Raw genomic sequence first — 15,689 nt, forward strand, 5'->3', positions numbered from 1 at the left:
TATCAAAAGAAAGTTCGCAACCATCAAAGCATGATCTGATATGTGAAAAGTCATTAAAAATCGCTGTAATAGACTTGAAGATGATATAAAAAAAAGATATTACGTTTCTATATATATAAAATTTGTTAAAATAGAATTAAAATGTATTGAAAAATTTCAAAATTTGCTCCATTGTACTTCTATTATTCAAGAAACACAATGCACTTAACAATTTCTATTTGGTACTCTGTGAACTTGTGTCTGCCAGGCAGAATTTTTGAATATTTTAAGGGAGTGGGCGCGGTTGAAACTTGCAAAACAATAGAAGATTTTATGTAAAAGATGCATGTTTGGAGACGTGTTGGCAAGATACGACAAAACTACTCGACAAAAACACTTAATGCTTTATATGTTCATACTACAAGTAGCAAAGAATAAATATAAATGTACTTTCTTTCAATTGATAATACAATGATATTCATTATTACCGTCAAACTAACAACCGCAGTTAACAATCATTAAAATTACATTCACAAAAACTTAAGAAAATTTACTTTAATTTAAAATAAGTTTTTATAGTCTTGTAAGAAAAAAAATTAACCTTCTCTTTTATTAATACATTGCAGATGGAAGAAATAACCGAAGGCATAGAAACTATTGAGTTGGCAGTTAATGATGAACCATGTTTAATTTCAAATGGCACGAATTTAGATACAAACAATGTGTCGCACCTCAATTCAAATGCACATGAATCACTGCATGCATCTAATACTAATATTGCCCTGATGCCCATGTCTAGAATGTTATCGGTTTTACGCACAAGCATAGAACATACGAAATCTGATTACATTACTAATCGACGTCCCAGCGTTGACAGTATGTTACAGACGCAGCAATCACAGGCGTACATGCCAAGTCCCACGCATAAATCGCCATTGAATTTTAATGCTACACAAGCCTGCAGTCCTAGTGTCAGTGAACGACGTAATTCTGGTAGCGCAGTACGTCGCTCATCAATAACTACACCTGACAGCGGCATCGCTAGTCACACACACTCTGCACAATTTACGCAAACGTTAAGTCCTCATAAAAATATATTTTCACCTACACCTACACCTGCGGTTGTAAAAAGTTTTTCTGATAAATCTGTCAACTCTTCGCCAAAGCATATGGTTTCGTCGGTAACATCGCCGATTGAATCCATGAGTTTCATGACTAGAGAACATGTCTTAAAGCAGGAAATTGATCAGTTACAAGAGAAACTTAAAGATACTGAAGAACGTTTACAGTCTTTGCGCATACAGCATGACTCTTTAGCGCATTTGCACCGTGATTTGCGTGACAATAGTTCACATTTACAGGAGGAATCGGAAATGTTGAAATTAGATGTGCAACACTTGACAGAATGTGCAAACGTTTTGCGTACGGAACTGAAAGCAGCGCGTAATGATCGCAGTGAAGCTTTGGAATTACAGAAAGCATTGCAAACAGAACTAGAAGAAACTCGACAAGACAAAAAACGTGCACAAGAACTGAAAGAAAAAGATACTAAAGTTATACAGGATTTGCAACGACAATGTCGGGAAATGGAACGTATTTTGATGCGTAAACATCCTGACTCTGTTTCCGCATTGATAGGTGTGTCATTATTTAGTTGAAGATTGCTTAACTCTGTTTTTTAAATATCATGTCTTTTCTATTATAGTTGCTTCCAAAAATCCTGGAAAATGTACTAGCAACGATCAAGAGAATTTAAATAGTCGCAAACTATTGGAACAACGTATAGCACAATTGGAGGCAGATGCCAAAGCACAGGATCTCAAAGCACAACAAATACTGGCCAACGTACAAGCGCGCTTCAACTCAGTACAAGCAAAATATGAAACACATATTGCTGATTTAGAAACACAAGTCTTAAGGTAAGTTGTTCTACAATAATTTAAAAATTTATTTGTGTGTAAACGAATTCTTCTTCACATACATAATTGCAGTTTACAAGAAATCAACACAAAATTAAATGAAAAGATAGAATCTCAAGTGCGTACACTCGATTATTTTGTTTCGAAAAAATCTGAGCAGTACTACAATAATTCTACACAAACTGATGATATTAAAATTGTTGAAGAAGAGACAGAAAACACCAGTTCCACAGTGCGAGTAACTACGTCGGCCTGCACACAAACAGCCAACACAAAAACTTCTACACGAGATCATAGCACAAATACCATCGGCACTTCTAATCAGCATTCAGCAAGCTCCAGCACAAGTAGCACCGCAAATTCAACGCCAAATAATTCCAGGCCCAATTCGAAACAAAGTGGCCTACGCAAGCCCAATATGGCAATCTCCAATGCACTTGCCTCCAAACTGCCGGTTTCTCATTCAGATTCCACCATTTCAATGTCTGCCTATCACGCCGCTGCAAAAGAAGATGCACATCTTTTGGCTACCATACGCGGTATGCGCATTGATTTGGCCATTAAAGATAAGGCCATGCAGCGCTTGACACGTGAACTTGATGAATGCAAAAAGACCATCAAAAAGTTGCAAAGAGAAAAGGACGGTGAGTTCAGATTTCTATTATTAATTTTTTTTATATTTAAAATATTTTGCTACAGTTTTCGTTTTAAATTAAATTCATTTTCTCTTCATTTGCATTATAAAACGTAACAAAATAAAATCTTTTAAATATGCAAAATTTTAAACATTAAATACATTTTGTTTGTTAATAAAAACAACATAAACATCAAATTATCAAATCAAATTAGATAAAATATTTGATTAACTATTAAATATTTGAAAAGATTTCATTTCTTTAGTATACAGATTGTTTTAAATAATATAATTTATACATATAGTTTCGTTACCTACAATATGTGTGTTTGTATATAAATTCAGATATAGATCTAGATTAGCGATGGTCATGCAGTGGCTCAATTCAATTATTCTGTTATCTATTGATATATTTGTAAATCACAATTATAAGCACTCCAGCAACAACAACAATAATGATAATCACGTAAAACAACACTAGAACAGCGTTCCGTGGTTTATAATAATTTTTGCTTATTCATATGTATTTGTCTCTGTAATACCATTTATTATTCGTCCTTACATAATTCCTGTTCTGATACACCTAATATGATTAAGCTTATAAAAAAAAGTTACCTACATGTCTTAACAAAAGTAGAGCTATGATACGCAACTTGCAATACAATGCTCATCCACAAGCACTAAAAATTTACGCAAATAACTACTGTTCCAATTAACAATCAAAAGTAGAAATAACAGGGGGAATCAGTAGCATATACTGAAATCCGTTTTGGTGTTATGAATTTTGAATATGAGTAGGTATATAATTTTGTATTTATTGTGAATATTGTTATACTGCCCCTTTAACATATTTCTGTGCCCACCACTGATCTAGAAAGTATTATCCGTTTATAATAAAGAATATTGTACTATTATCGCTTTCTAGCTTATTTACTATAGTCATTTGTTTTAATAGATATTAATTTCATTAAAGCATTAAATTAAAAATCTATAGTATAGACATCTATTATAAAACATGTAGTTTCCGTAACAAAACAGTTAATAGTAAACTTCAATTTACGTTTTTGCAAATATTGGTAAAAAGTATAGGTTATAACATTTTTATTTACAGTTCATATTTAAAGTTACTGTGATATCGAAAATCATTAATAAAAATTTTTAGTTGGTACATCGAATACACGATATATAGGTAAAAGTTTTTACTTCTGAAGCTCCCACATGTAATGATATTAAATCGAAGATGGAACTTTTACAAATCAAAAGATCCATCAAGTGCTATTTAAATGCAAGATCCAAGACGGACCTGTTACAAATAAAAAAAAACCCGTCAGGTGATACATAAATAAAAGTTTTAACTTTAAGAACTCCTACATATAACGATATCAAATCGAAGGTACATTTGTTACTTGCAAATCAATTGACATCTTTATGAATGCAGATGAAGTTGTAAACTATAATATTGAGTTCTTAATTCTTGTTAATCAAATTATTAGACTTAATTTTTAAAATAATTAAAATAATATAACATAGCGATTAAATTATCTACGAAAATTGGTCGTCAAACAGCACTTTGGATTAGATATCACAAGGAATCCGTAAGCTCAGTGAGTTGATTAAATAGACCTCATTAATATGATCTTAGATTAGATATTAGAGGTTATTTCAGCAGCAACTGGTTATCCATCTAAAACCACTTATATTTTAAGACGACCAAGGTTGACGATTCACCTAAATAAATTTGATGAACTGATTTAATTCAATGAAAGATAGAGAGAGGTTTTTGATTATAGTAAAAATATCTATTTGTAAATTATGTTTTCCATATGAAAAAAAATTTATTTCAAATTGAAAATGGGGCGATAGTGACAAAAAAATTGATATCCTATGAAATTTTTTTATTTTTAGTCAAATGAGTTCTTGGTACGTTTCAGATATTGCCACATATCCATCATCAGTGAGATTTGGAAGTATTTATTAGTCTTATTGTAATTTTAGACTTTAAATGTCAGAAACTTAATCCACAAAGCGCTTGTACTTGCTGTGTTATATAATGGGTGTTTTCATGAGAATATTAAACTGTTAAGACATTTTAGCTTAGTAGTGTTTGGAAATTCATTATAAATCGAATAACACTAGAACAACGTTTCCAGATTGTGAAAATTTATTTTGAAAGAAATTAATGTGTTTGCAAAGATCATATCAAAGAATTGTGTTTAGTGATGAAGCTCATTTCTAGTTATTGACATAGGTCAATAAGCAAAATTGCCCCATATGGAGTGAAGATAATCCTCAATCCGTTAACGAATCACCATTATATCCATTACAATTGACTGCTTGGTGTGGTTTACAAGCTGACGGCATTATCAGTCCGTTTTTTTTGTTTTTGTTCCAGAAATTAATCAGTTAAGTACCGACAACATTTCGCATTTGGTCTCAACAAGCCGACGACGGCACAACTTCCCATTTTTAACAATCAATTAATTGCGATATCAATTAGGAATCAATTTTATTTCCAGAAGTGATCCTGTTATCTGGCCCCCTCGTTCGTATGATTTAACGACTCTCAATTACTTTTTATGGGGCTATGTTAAGTTATTGGTTTATGCCAACAAACCAGTAACTCTTGAAGCATTAAAAGCCAATGTTTACGTCACACATTTAGAGACACATTTATTACAGAAAATAGTCAAAAATAGAACTGATCGAATGGACTATGTAACTTGAATTTACGGCGTTCATATATCGGAAATCATATTCAAAAAATAAATGTTATGAGAAATTATCTACCAGATTATAATAAGATAAATTTCATTTTCACAATATTTTTGTCTTGTGTTATGACTTTGAGTTCTTATGCAGCTAAAAAAAACAATTGATATAAGAACTAACACATAAATCACAGCTATATAAATTAACTAATCTAATTAACTAAAACTAATCATTGGACAATTTTTTTTTGTAAGAAATAACACTAATGTTTGTAGAATGCATGTTTGCGCGCTTACTTTAGACTGCTTCAATCTTCACTCTAGTTTATAAGGGAGTTTGTATTTATAGGAGACGAAAAAACATTTGTTCAAAGATCTATTTAACAGACGCTAATGGACATACTTCGTACGAAAAAAGAAATCATTGTAAATTGTTTTTTTTTATCAAGATTCAACACTATTATTTATAGAATATATGTTGGTACACTTACTTTAGACCGCTTGCAATCTGTTCTCTTGTGTATAAGGGAGTTTGTATTTATAGGAGACGAGAAAACATTTGTTTAAAGATCTATGTAACTGAAGCTAATGGGCATACTTAGTACAAAAAAAGAAACCAGGAGGCTATATTAGTTACATTGCAGATATAAGAGCGTGTCTTTAACGAGCTTTCACTGTAGTTTGATTCCCTTAACACTATTTTTGATTCAGTGCCAGAATTAAAGAGAAAAATACACTCCTACAACTAAAACATTAAAATGGAAATTAAATGGAAAAGCCTATATTACACTTTACCTATTAAACACAACTTTCTGTAGATAATCGATTAAGGCGCCAATTCATTATCTCTTAATTAAAACATTAATTTAATTTATTTATATTAAAAGCTCATATATTATTTTTACAAAAACATATTGTATCATTTTCGCACACATCATAATTTATTACTTTATATTTAAAAACAACAGCAACAACAGCAACAACAACAACAATAATAATAACAATAACAATTTCATGTTTTTTGTTTTTGTAGCAATTAACGATTTATAGTTTCAATTTCGTTAAGTGTGTAATTTCTTAAATACCCGATAGGGATAGAGCCTCTCATACAAATGCGCATTTACGGCCGGTTCAAACATGGTTTCAAGTGATTTACGGACTTTCTCTGCGCAAGTGGTGAAGGCACGTACAAATGGGGCATCGATTACTGCTGGTACAAAATGTTCATATCAATAAAAATTAATCACTGACTGACTTGACTGAATATGCTTTGACAATCCGAGCTTGTCTCGCGAAGTGATTTTGTTTGTAGCCGTTATCAGTGCGAACCAATCCAGTGGAGGTGGAGTGTGTAGGGTGTGTGAATGTGTGAATATGTGAATATGTGAAGATTTGAAGAAGTGTGAGTGATGGCATGTGTAGCTCGGTTTTTTATATGATAATCGGGCATTTAACTGATAATGTTTTGCTATCACGTAGAAACGCACCTACGATACGTGTCGCATTCCGAATACGCCGCCAACTTAGTGACGTTATGTCACTGGATAGTCGTTCAATTGATCATCTTTCCAATGGTTTTTTTTTTCTTCGTATGCTTACTTCTTCACTTTTTTCTATTGTACCTTTCTTTTTAAACTATTTTAGGTTTGTCGCAGTGCTTCTTAAAAATATTTCCAACATTTAATTGTGGCAGCAAGAAAACTGAAACTTAAAGCGAAAGTCGAACTTTTGTATTTTTTAAGCTTTAATTAATGATCGTTACTAATTTTATAAAAAATTATGCATTTACAATGCGATTAAATTAAATTATGTAACATTATTAATTTGTAGAAATTAGCTATAAATTTATTTGTTTATTTTTTTTTTATTTTTTTATTTTTTTTTTATTTTTTTATTTTTTTTATTTTATATTATGTAATAAATTTTTTTTCTCATTTCTGTTGACTAGTTTATTATGATAATTAAAAAAATTTAAATATTACAACATTAAAATTCTTGTTATAATATTTGAGGTAATTTATTATTATAATTTTAGTCTTGTGCATATAAGATAATGTCAATGTCATTGTCTAGCGTACTCACAATGTAGGTTAAACATGCTTGAAATTTATTCCTCGCGGGGATCTTAGTCGATTGTAGTCGAATGAAAGAACACTTTATTGTTAAACAGATCAGTTTATTATAATCTCTGTAGTATAATTAACAATAAGCAATTATTTTGTTTAGCTACTACGGAGTACATGGATTATGTGCAGTGATATACGAATATACACATATAGTATTTATGTGTACTGGTTCAAATTAAGTGTTTATTTCAAGAAGGTTCTCGGTAAATTTTCTTCTAAGTCTCAATCGAAAACCAATTACAAGTAGGTTTGAATAATTATAAAGTCGGTTTTGTTTTTTTAAGAATTTTGACTTTTATTTTGAACGTTATTTTTAGTATATTTCTACACATATTACCGCAAATTCACTTTTGCCTTCATCAGGAAGGAAATTGAATAATTATGTTTTCAAGTGTCATTGTGCTTCTTAATTATGAATGTTTTTTCTTTTCTTTGATTGTTGGGACCCAGATTTCTTTAGTTTTGGGTTAAAAACATTGAATCATTGTATATATCTAAGTCTCACGTGACTGTAGCTCACAATTTCAAAGAGGCTTTAGATCACTATTACAAATCTGAAGCATATTGTCTAATAATAACCTAATACTTCAACTTACGATTTAAATTAAGTTTCGTGGTTTGAGGCTTAAAATATTGCAGTGATCAAACTAGCATTGTTCTTTCAGGCGAATTTACTCTTCAAGTAAATTCCTAAGTATTTTGTCTCAACAATGAGACGAGACGAGTCAGGGTCGTCTGTAATGTCCTAGGCATAACATATCTATTGAAACGTCAATGTGACTAATTGTTGTTAGTTTAAACTTTGCTGTTTATTTAAATATAATATTGTTAACATGAATCTTTTATTGAGACTAAATTGAAATACAATAAAATGATTAAGCACAAAATGCATTGATAAATGAATGATGTTGCCAGATTGATATATTTGTTCCTTGTTAATTTAACACAACAAATATAATATAATACTTAAATCGATGAAATCTGATCTGATTAAATCTGATGAATTTGCCAGTCAAAAAAGTTGTTTACGTTCTCATATTTAATTAAAAAGTTCTGCGAAGAGTGACACAATTTTAGAAATATGAGGCAATTAAATGGTTTTAATTAATTAAGTTTAATATGAAGCCTTTGATGCCATATCCGACTTAACGTCTGTGAAATGATTAAAAATCCTATAAAACATACTAAACTAAACTAAACTTCTGAGTCAGCGTTTAATTCATATTTGGCAGGGTACGAGTTGATTCAGGAAAAATTCAATATAAGAAATAATTTCAAGACCTCTGATGATGGGTAATTTAACAATATTCAAAACTGTATATTCAAGATATATATATTCAAGATATGTATTTTCAAGATGTATGGTCAGCCAAAAATTCAATTAATTAAAATAATATTAAAGAATTTTTGTTGTTGTAGTTCATTACTTTTCGAAACCTCTCTAACAAATACAATAGTTTCTATTAAGTACAATAGTCACGACCGACATAACTGACCTTAAATAACAATAAAATAATATAAGTTTTAAAATTGTGGCCCTCGAGAAATTGGTCTATCTCTATTAAGCTACATTGTATTTGAAATATTGGAAAAAGCTGTTAAGAATATTGAAATCAATCGATATATCCCCTTTATCTCATTATTTATAATTATTATAAAAAGACCTTTTAAGATGATCGAAATTTATTGAAATGCTTCGTTAAGTTACAACGATAGGGAAATCGGATACTACCTTTCATTTATATTAATCAACATCATTATTGATTCTGCGATTCATATTAAAACCTGAACTGAACTATTAGATTCTATCGTTTATCTATAGTAATCAGCATCATTAGTGCTTCTGAGATTCATATCAAAATCTAACCTTTTGTAAAAAATCGAAATTTATTGAAATGTTTCGTTAAGTTACAATCGGATACTACGTTTTATATATATTAATTAACATCATTATTGGTTCTGCGATTCATTTCAAAATCTGACCTTTTGTAAACTCCCGTTCTATTTGTTTATATTTCTTTTAAAATTAAACTATAATTTTAAAAAATTTTTAAATAAATTTAAAGTATAATTGTTTGTGTATATAAATAAGCTTAAGTCATAGTGTAATTAATACTTAACTCTAGTTGTAATGTCATATTTATCATGCTATAGCTTGTTAAATTTTGAATAATTCTTTCGATTGATTTTCTAGACATTATTAAAATTCTGTGTATATATATATATTAGCAAAATCAGAAATTAAATCTGAAACGCATATTTCATTAACTGCTTCTTTATTAGGTTAGATCTTTATGTAAGTTATAAAGTAATGAGCTAAATTTATTACAGTACTGACCGGTACCCTGAACGCTGATCCTACATCTATCAGCAAACGATTACTACTAACAAAAGGAAAGTGGTTTTGTACTTGTTGAATCCGAAAGTTTTTTCTGTGCTGCAAAAACGATCAACAAACAAACATATAGTGGATCTTATAATACATATATATATATATATACATTAATAATACTTTTTGAAAGTGCTTAAAATCATTCATGATAGGTCAGTTTCTGTTTCAGTACAAATGAACATTGATGTTGTCTTCCGAATTTCATACAATATAAAACAAATACTTCACTGCGCTACTTTTATTATCATAATTATTATCATGACAATAATTATTATCATTATCATAATTGTATAAAAATTTTTAACAATTTATTTAAATTTATTTAAAAACAAAAATTTTAAAATTGCTTTCATTAATTGGCTACTCTTCTTTTAGCACTTAAATCAGACAAACCACACAGCACGCCTAGTACACTTTCAAGACGTCATTACGATGCATCGCATAATGCAGATCAAACTCCAGCAAACACTGAGAGTCAAGCACTTAAGGAAGCACAAAATAAGATAAAACTACTGGAAGCGGATTACAAGACGCTGCATGACAAGCGTCTGCAAGATGTAAGTAAAGCATAATCGAATTGATATTAAAAGCAACAAATTTATGATACTCAAATAGATATTTTAATTCACACTTTTACGCTTTTACAGCTGAAATCTCTTCAAACTGCCCATGAACGTGAACTCGCCTCATGTCACGAAACCGTACGCATTTTACAGCAGCGCTTAAATGAACGTGATGAAGCCTTCGCACTACAGAAACGCCGTAAAATGCCCGTGGATTATTATGCGCTGAAAGCTAAGGTATTTGAGCCACTCAATAGCAAAGCCATTCAAAGATAGTTTTTGACATTTTAATTATGTTAAATTTTAGTTGAAGTGACAATTTATTTTCTGTTTACTTGGATTTTAATTGAAGTTTTAATTGTCCAAGTTTAATGATCTCTTTTATTTTGTTTATGCAACAATCCAAAAAATTTTTTTTATCTTATACAATACCGAAGAGACATCATTTTTTTGAATATATTTTTGTTATAAATTATTAAATCTTGTTAATTGAGAAAACAACATATTGTATAATATTCAATAATATAAAAATATTATGTAATTTTAATGGTTTCTAATAAAAAAAAACTAAGTAAACTACTTGAAAACTATTTAGCTGATGTAATACAAATTATAATTAAAATATTTGACATGTGTTATAAAAATAAAATGTAACAGCCTTTTAAGTAGACTGAATAATTAAAAGAGTACAAAAAAAAGTGTGTAAAAATATCTAACACACAGGGTTAAAACAACCCAAATCACTTATTAGTACCTATAACAATAAGAGATACCAGGATTGTATAAACTTATCAAAAGAAAAACTTAGAATCATCACAGAATCCTAACAGGGCACTGTAGACTAAAACATTACCTTATAAAACTGGTTATACTTACGGGTACAAACTGTAGATTCTGTGAAGAGTATAAGGAGTCGGGCACACATTAGCTGTTAGAATACCCTGCACTAATGCACATACGAAGTAGGCTCCTAGGAATGTATATTCTTATGGAAGAGGCAATAAAACTCTGTAAAAAACCATGTGGTTATTAAGTCCTTAACTGCCGATTTTTGCAAAATCGATGCTGGTTACAAAACGTCATATAGTTTTGAACGTAATGTCGATACATTTATCAGCTAACTTCATAAATGATAAGATACCTGGTAGTAAGGACATTTCTGTCAATTCTAGTGTCGATAAATTGGCATGAAGTGTCACAAGGCTTCTTTTAAAATCAATTTTTTGGATGTATGTTTCCCATTAGCAACAATTAAACTGTTAGTCTTTTAAACTATTAGTCTTTTTTCGAAATAATATGAAACTGATTATCGTAATACCTTCCCTTGTAGTTCTCCAATACAATATCTGTGCAAGAGATAGAATTGACCGTAGGATTCTATCAATAATATGTATTGTCTTTACTTGTCTCTTTATTGTCTCTTTACTATCCACTAACTGACTAGTGCTCTATAACTTAATTAGGATTGCGAAGATATTTCAGAAATTAGAAATGTTGGTTCTTATATACATTATTTTATTGATGTATCAAATATTTGATATATATCAAATAAAATGCAAATGAAAAATGTCAATAATTTTCTGAAAGAAAATCACTTAATACTTTAGAAGATTTTTCGATGGGATATGTAAACTATGGAGCTGTTCAATATATTAAAAAAAAAGAAACGTACAAGTATATAAAAAATTTCACCGTTATTATTTAATATGTGAAAAATATAAATTTATTAAATAAATTTATTTATTGAAGGTATCATCACTGGAGCGACGTCATTCAGAACGAGAAGAGCGTCTACATATGCTTGTAGAAGCATTAAGTAAAGGACGTTTAAATGGTGCATTGGAGGAAATGATTGCCGATAACAATAATAAATAAATTATTTTAATTTAATTTAGTTTTTATGAAAATAAAAATTAATTTTATTATTTTAATTATATTCAAATAATATTTTTATTTAATATATGAAAAAAAATATGTGTTCATTGTGAAAATATAAAAATTAATGTGTTTTTAACTATTCGTTTATAACAATATGTTTATATATATATATATATATATATATATATATATATATATATATATTATAATGTCTAAAACATATTATGTATGTTTATATATAAATTTTAGTATATTCATTTTAAGGTTAATTTTAAGATTAATTTAAAAAATTAACTGTTATAATTTTCATTTATGTAAAACTATTTATTTTATTATAAATTTTAAATACATTTAAGTAAATTTAAAATGTTATGCATGTAGGAAAGTTAGGTGTAAAATTTTAAAAATTTTTATAAAAAATTAAATACAGTGTTACGTGATTTTAGAGATCCACTACTTGAGCCTAATGGCCCATTGTATTAAATATAGTGTTATATATTGCAAAATATTACATTAAAAAAATTAAATGTTTAATTGTTGACTGAATTTCAATTAAAAGGTTTTAATATTTTTTTAAAATTAATTTACAAAACATATTTTTAAATAATTCTAACTAGTACTTTTAGATATAGAAACACAAATTTTAATACAATATATAACAATTTGCTTATATTAAGTGTTAAAATATTTGTTAGTTATTAGAACTTAAAATCAAAATCTTAGATATGTAGAAATTAAATAAAAAAACTTTTTTAAAATAAGAAAAAATAATTGTGTATTAGATATTTTACATATAATATATTTTGTATATTAATATTAAATTTTAATTAAAATAATATGTTTGAATATAAAGAAAATGACGATTTCAAAACTAAACCAAAACTATATCACAGAAGAAACTTTTACCGTCAGTTTCCTTCCATAGGAATTAAATAAAAATAAAAACAAATTACTTAAATCAAAAACAAAATAACCATTTTTTTACCTAAGATGATGAAATGTTAAAATAAAAATAACATAATTATAGAAATATAATTGGAAATAAATAAAACAAATTATTTAAAATAATAATTTTAAATATTTTTATTTTATAAAGACAACTAACAATATTTATAAAATTTTAATATCAAAAAATATTAAAGTAATTTTTAGACGGCTTATTAAGCTATGGGGTAATGTACAAATGTTCTATGATATGATTTTTTTTAACAAATATATAATTTTCAATACATAAATAAGTTCTAAAAGTATTAATTTAAATGTTAAATATGTTTTAAAATAATTTAAAAACTAAGTTAATGACGCATTGTTAATATAAAATAAGCAATTTCTGTTAAGTATTAAAAAATTTTGCAATTTTTATATTTATTTAAAATAAAATTTAGATATGTGTAATTAAATATAAAATATAAAATGTATTCTAAATTAAAATTGAACTTTAACTGTTTTTAATATTTTTATTTTAAATCCTATTATTTTCATGTAATTTTCAAAATTTAACTATATAATTTTAACTGTGAATTTATATTTATTTTAATGAATTTAAAGCAATATTCTTATTTTATTTAGTGTATAATTTAAATTAACATAATATGAATTGTACTAATGTTTTAAAATCATAGATATTTATTAATCCGAAACAATTGTGACTATATCTTTAAATAAGCTGGCACTTAAATAATTCTACCAAAAATAAAATATATTCATTTTAATAGTACATAATGTTTGGGAACATAAAGTATTTCTTAAAATGTGTGCCAAATTTACTAAGTAGATGAACTTTCAACTATATGTAAAATACACATATATTTGAAAACGCAAATATTAATCTTTAGATACTAGAGTATGCTAACTTATACCATAATTATTTTTAAATGCTATTAAATTGAAATTAAGTTGCAAATACAAAGCAGCACTAATAAATACTATAATTTTCTAAAAAAATTGAAGTGAAAAAATTTAATATTTCCCATATTACCAAATAAAAAAAAACAAATCTTTGAAATAATATTAAAAATTGTCCCTCCTTTATTTTATCGTTGCTAATATATATATGTATTAACAAAATATTTTAAATAAATTTCAATACTTTTAATATATATTTTGCTCTAAAAAATATCTTTAACTGTTAACTGAGAGTTTATTGATAACCTAACTACATATTTGCAATTATATACTTAATATTATTAAAATAATAGTAGTTTGCTGTAAATATGTTAATAAATAATAAACGAAATTGTTAATAAATATTCCAAAAAATTTTGTATATTACATATAACTTCAAGAATTTACTTTAACATATATATGTTTATTCAAAACTATTTTTAAATTTAATCATAAGTTTTATTGTTAAGTTATGGTGGTATATATTTTTTTAAACTATATTTAATATAAATTATTTTAAATAAATTACATTAAATGTGTTATTAGCTTCATTACTTATAATTACTTTGTACTTATAAATGTAAGTATTGTCTTAATAAATTAATTATTTTAAAAGCAGCTTTAGTTTTTTAAATATTATTCAGACAAAAAATAATGTATTATTTTTAATTATATAGATGACTATTGGTTGGGAAAAAATGAGTGTCAATGATTATACAGAAAGGCAAAAGTTATATTTTATTTATCTATCTTGTATGTTTAACTTAGAAGCATCTAACTTGATTAGTTATACATTCGTAAAATTACTTACTTAATTGGTCTTAACATATGTCCTTAGGCGCATTTTGTAGTCGCAGCTAGTACTTCTTGTCTCTAGTTGGAGTGGAGACAACATTTATAATATTTGTTGTTCTCTCACTAACCACTCATAGTGCAGAGCGGAGCAATTTCAACCATATACATGATATAACTAAACCAACAGAACATCAGAATAACAGAATAAGATGCAAATTGCTACGCTATGTGAAAGAAATTGGATATGGATAAGACAACTTATGTTGAAGAAGCCTAGGTTTACTTCGATGATGATGGTTTTTCGATGATTTGGTTTATTTGTATTATGTGTGTGTGTGTATTACAATATCATAAAGTACATTATGTAATAATTCGTTAGAAAATGAATATAAAGAGATAGGGTTTTAGCATTACCAAGAATTTCTATATTATATTTTATGAATGGAAAGGATTAGAATAATTGAAAGTGTTCTGTTCTCTTTATTAACGCTTCAGTTTCCTATTTTAATATTGGATAAGAAATGGGTTAAGAGGACATGTGTTGAAGAAATCTAAACTCACCTCAAGGTGTATTACTAAATGATGGTAATGATATTATATTTTATGAATGAAAAGGATTGGATAATTAAAAATGTTGAATTTTCTGTCTTAACGCTTCAGTTTCCTATTTTAAAATTGGATAAGAAATGGGTTAAGTGGACATGTGTTGAAGAAACCTAAATTCACCTCAAGGTGTATTACTAAATGATGGTAATGATATTATATTTTATGTGTGTGTGTGTGAATGCAAAGGATTGGAATAATTAAAAAT

At 27.6% G+C, this 15,689-nt stretch overlaps 1 protein-coding gene across 1 annotated transcript; it reads left to right on the forward strand.

Annotated features, from left to right (window-relative positions):
• The first annotated feature begins 321 nt into the window (after window positions 1-321).
• LOC119666714 (centrosomal protein of 162 kDa-like) lies at window positions 322-12,196 on the forward strand. Its single transcript, XM_038075996.1, has 7 exons — window positions 322-390; window positions 606-1,617; window positions 1,685-1,898; window positions 1,971-2,542; window positions 10,134-10,315; window positions 10,406-10,558; window positions 12,071-12,196. Exons 1-7 carry the CDS (start codon window positions 322-324, stop codon window positions 12,194-12,196), a joined length of 2,328 nt encoding a protein of 775 aa, XP_037931924.1.
• The last annotated feature ends 3,493 nt before the right edge of the window (window positions 12,197-15,689 follow it).

The sequence above is a fragment of the Teleopsis dalmanni genome, chromosome 1, assembly GCF_002237135.1.
Source record: "Teleopsis dalmanni isolate 2A chromosome 1, ASM223713v2, whole genome shotgun sequence".
Taxonomy (NCBI): Eukaryota; Metazoa; Arthropoda; class Insecta; order Diptera; family Diopsidae; genus Teleopsis; species Teleopsis dalmanni.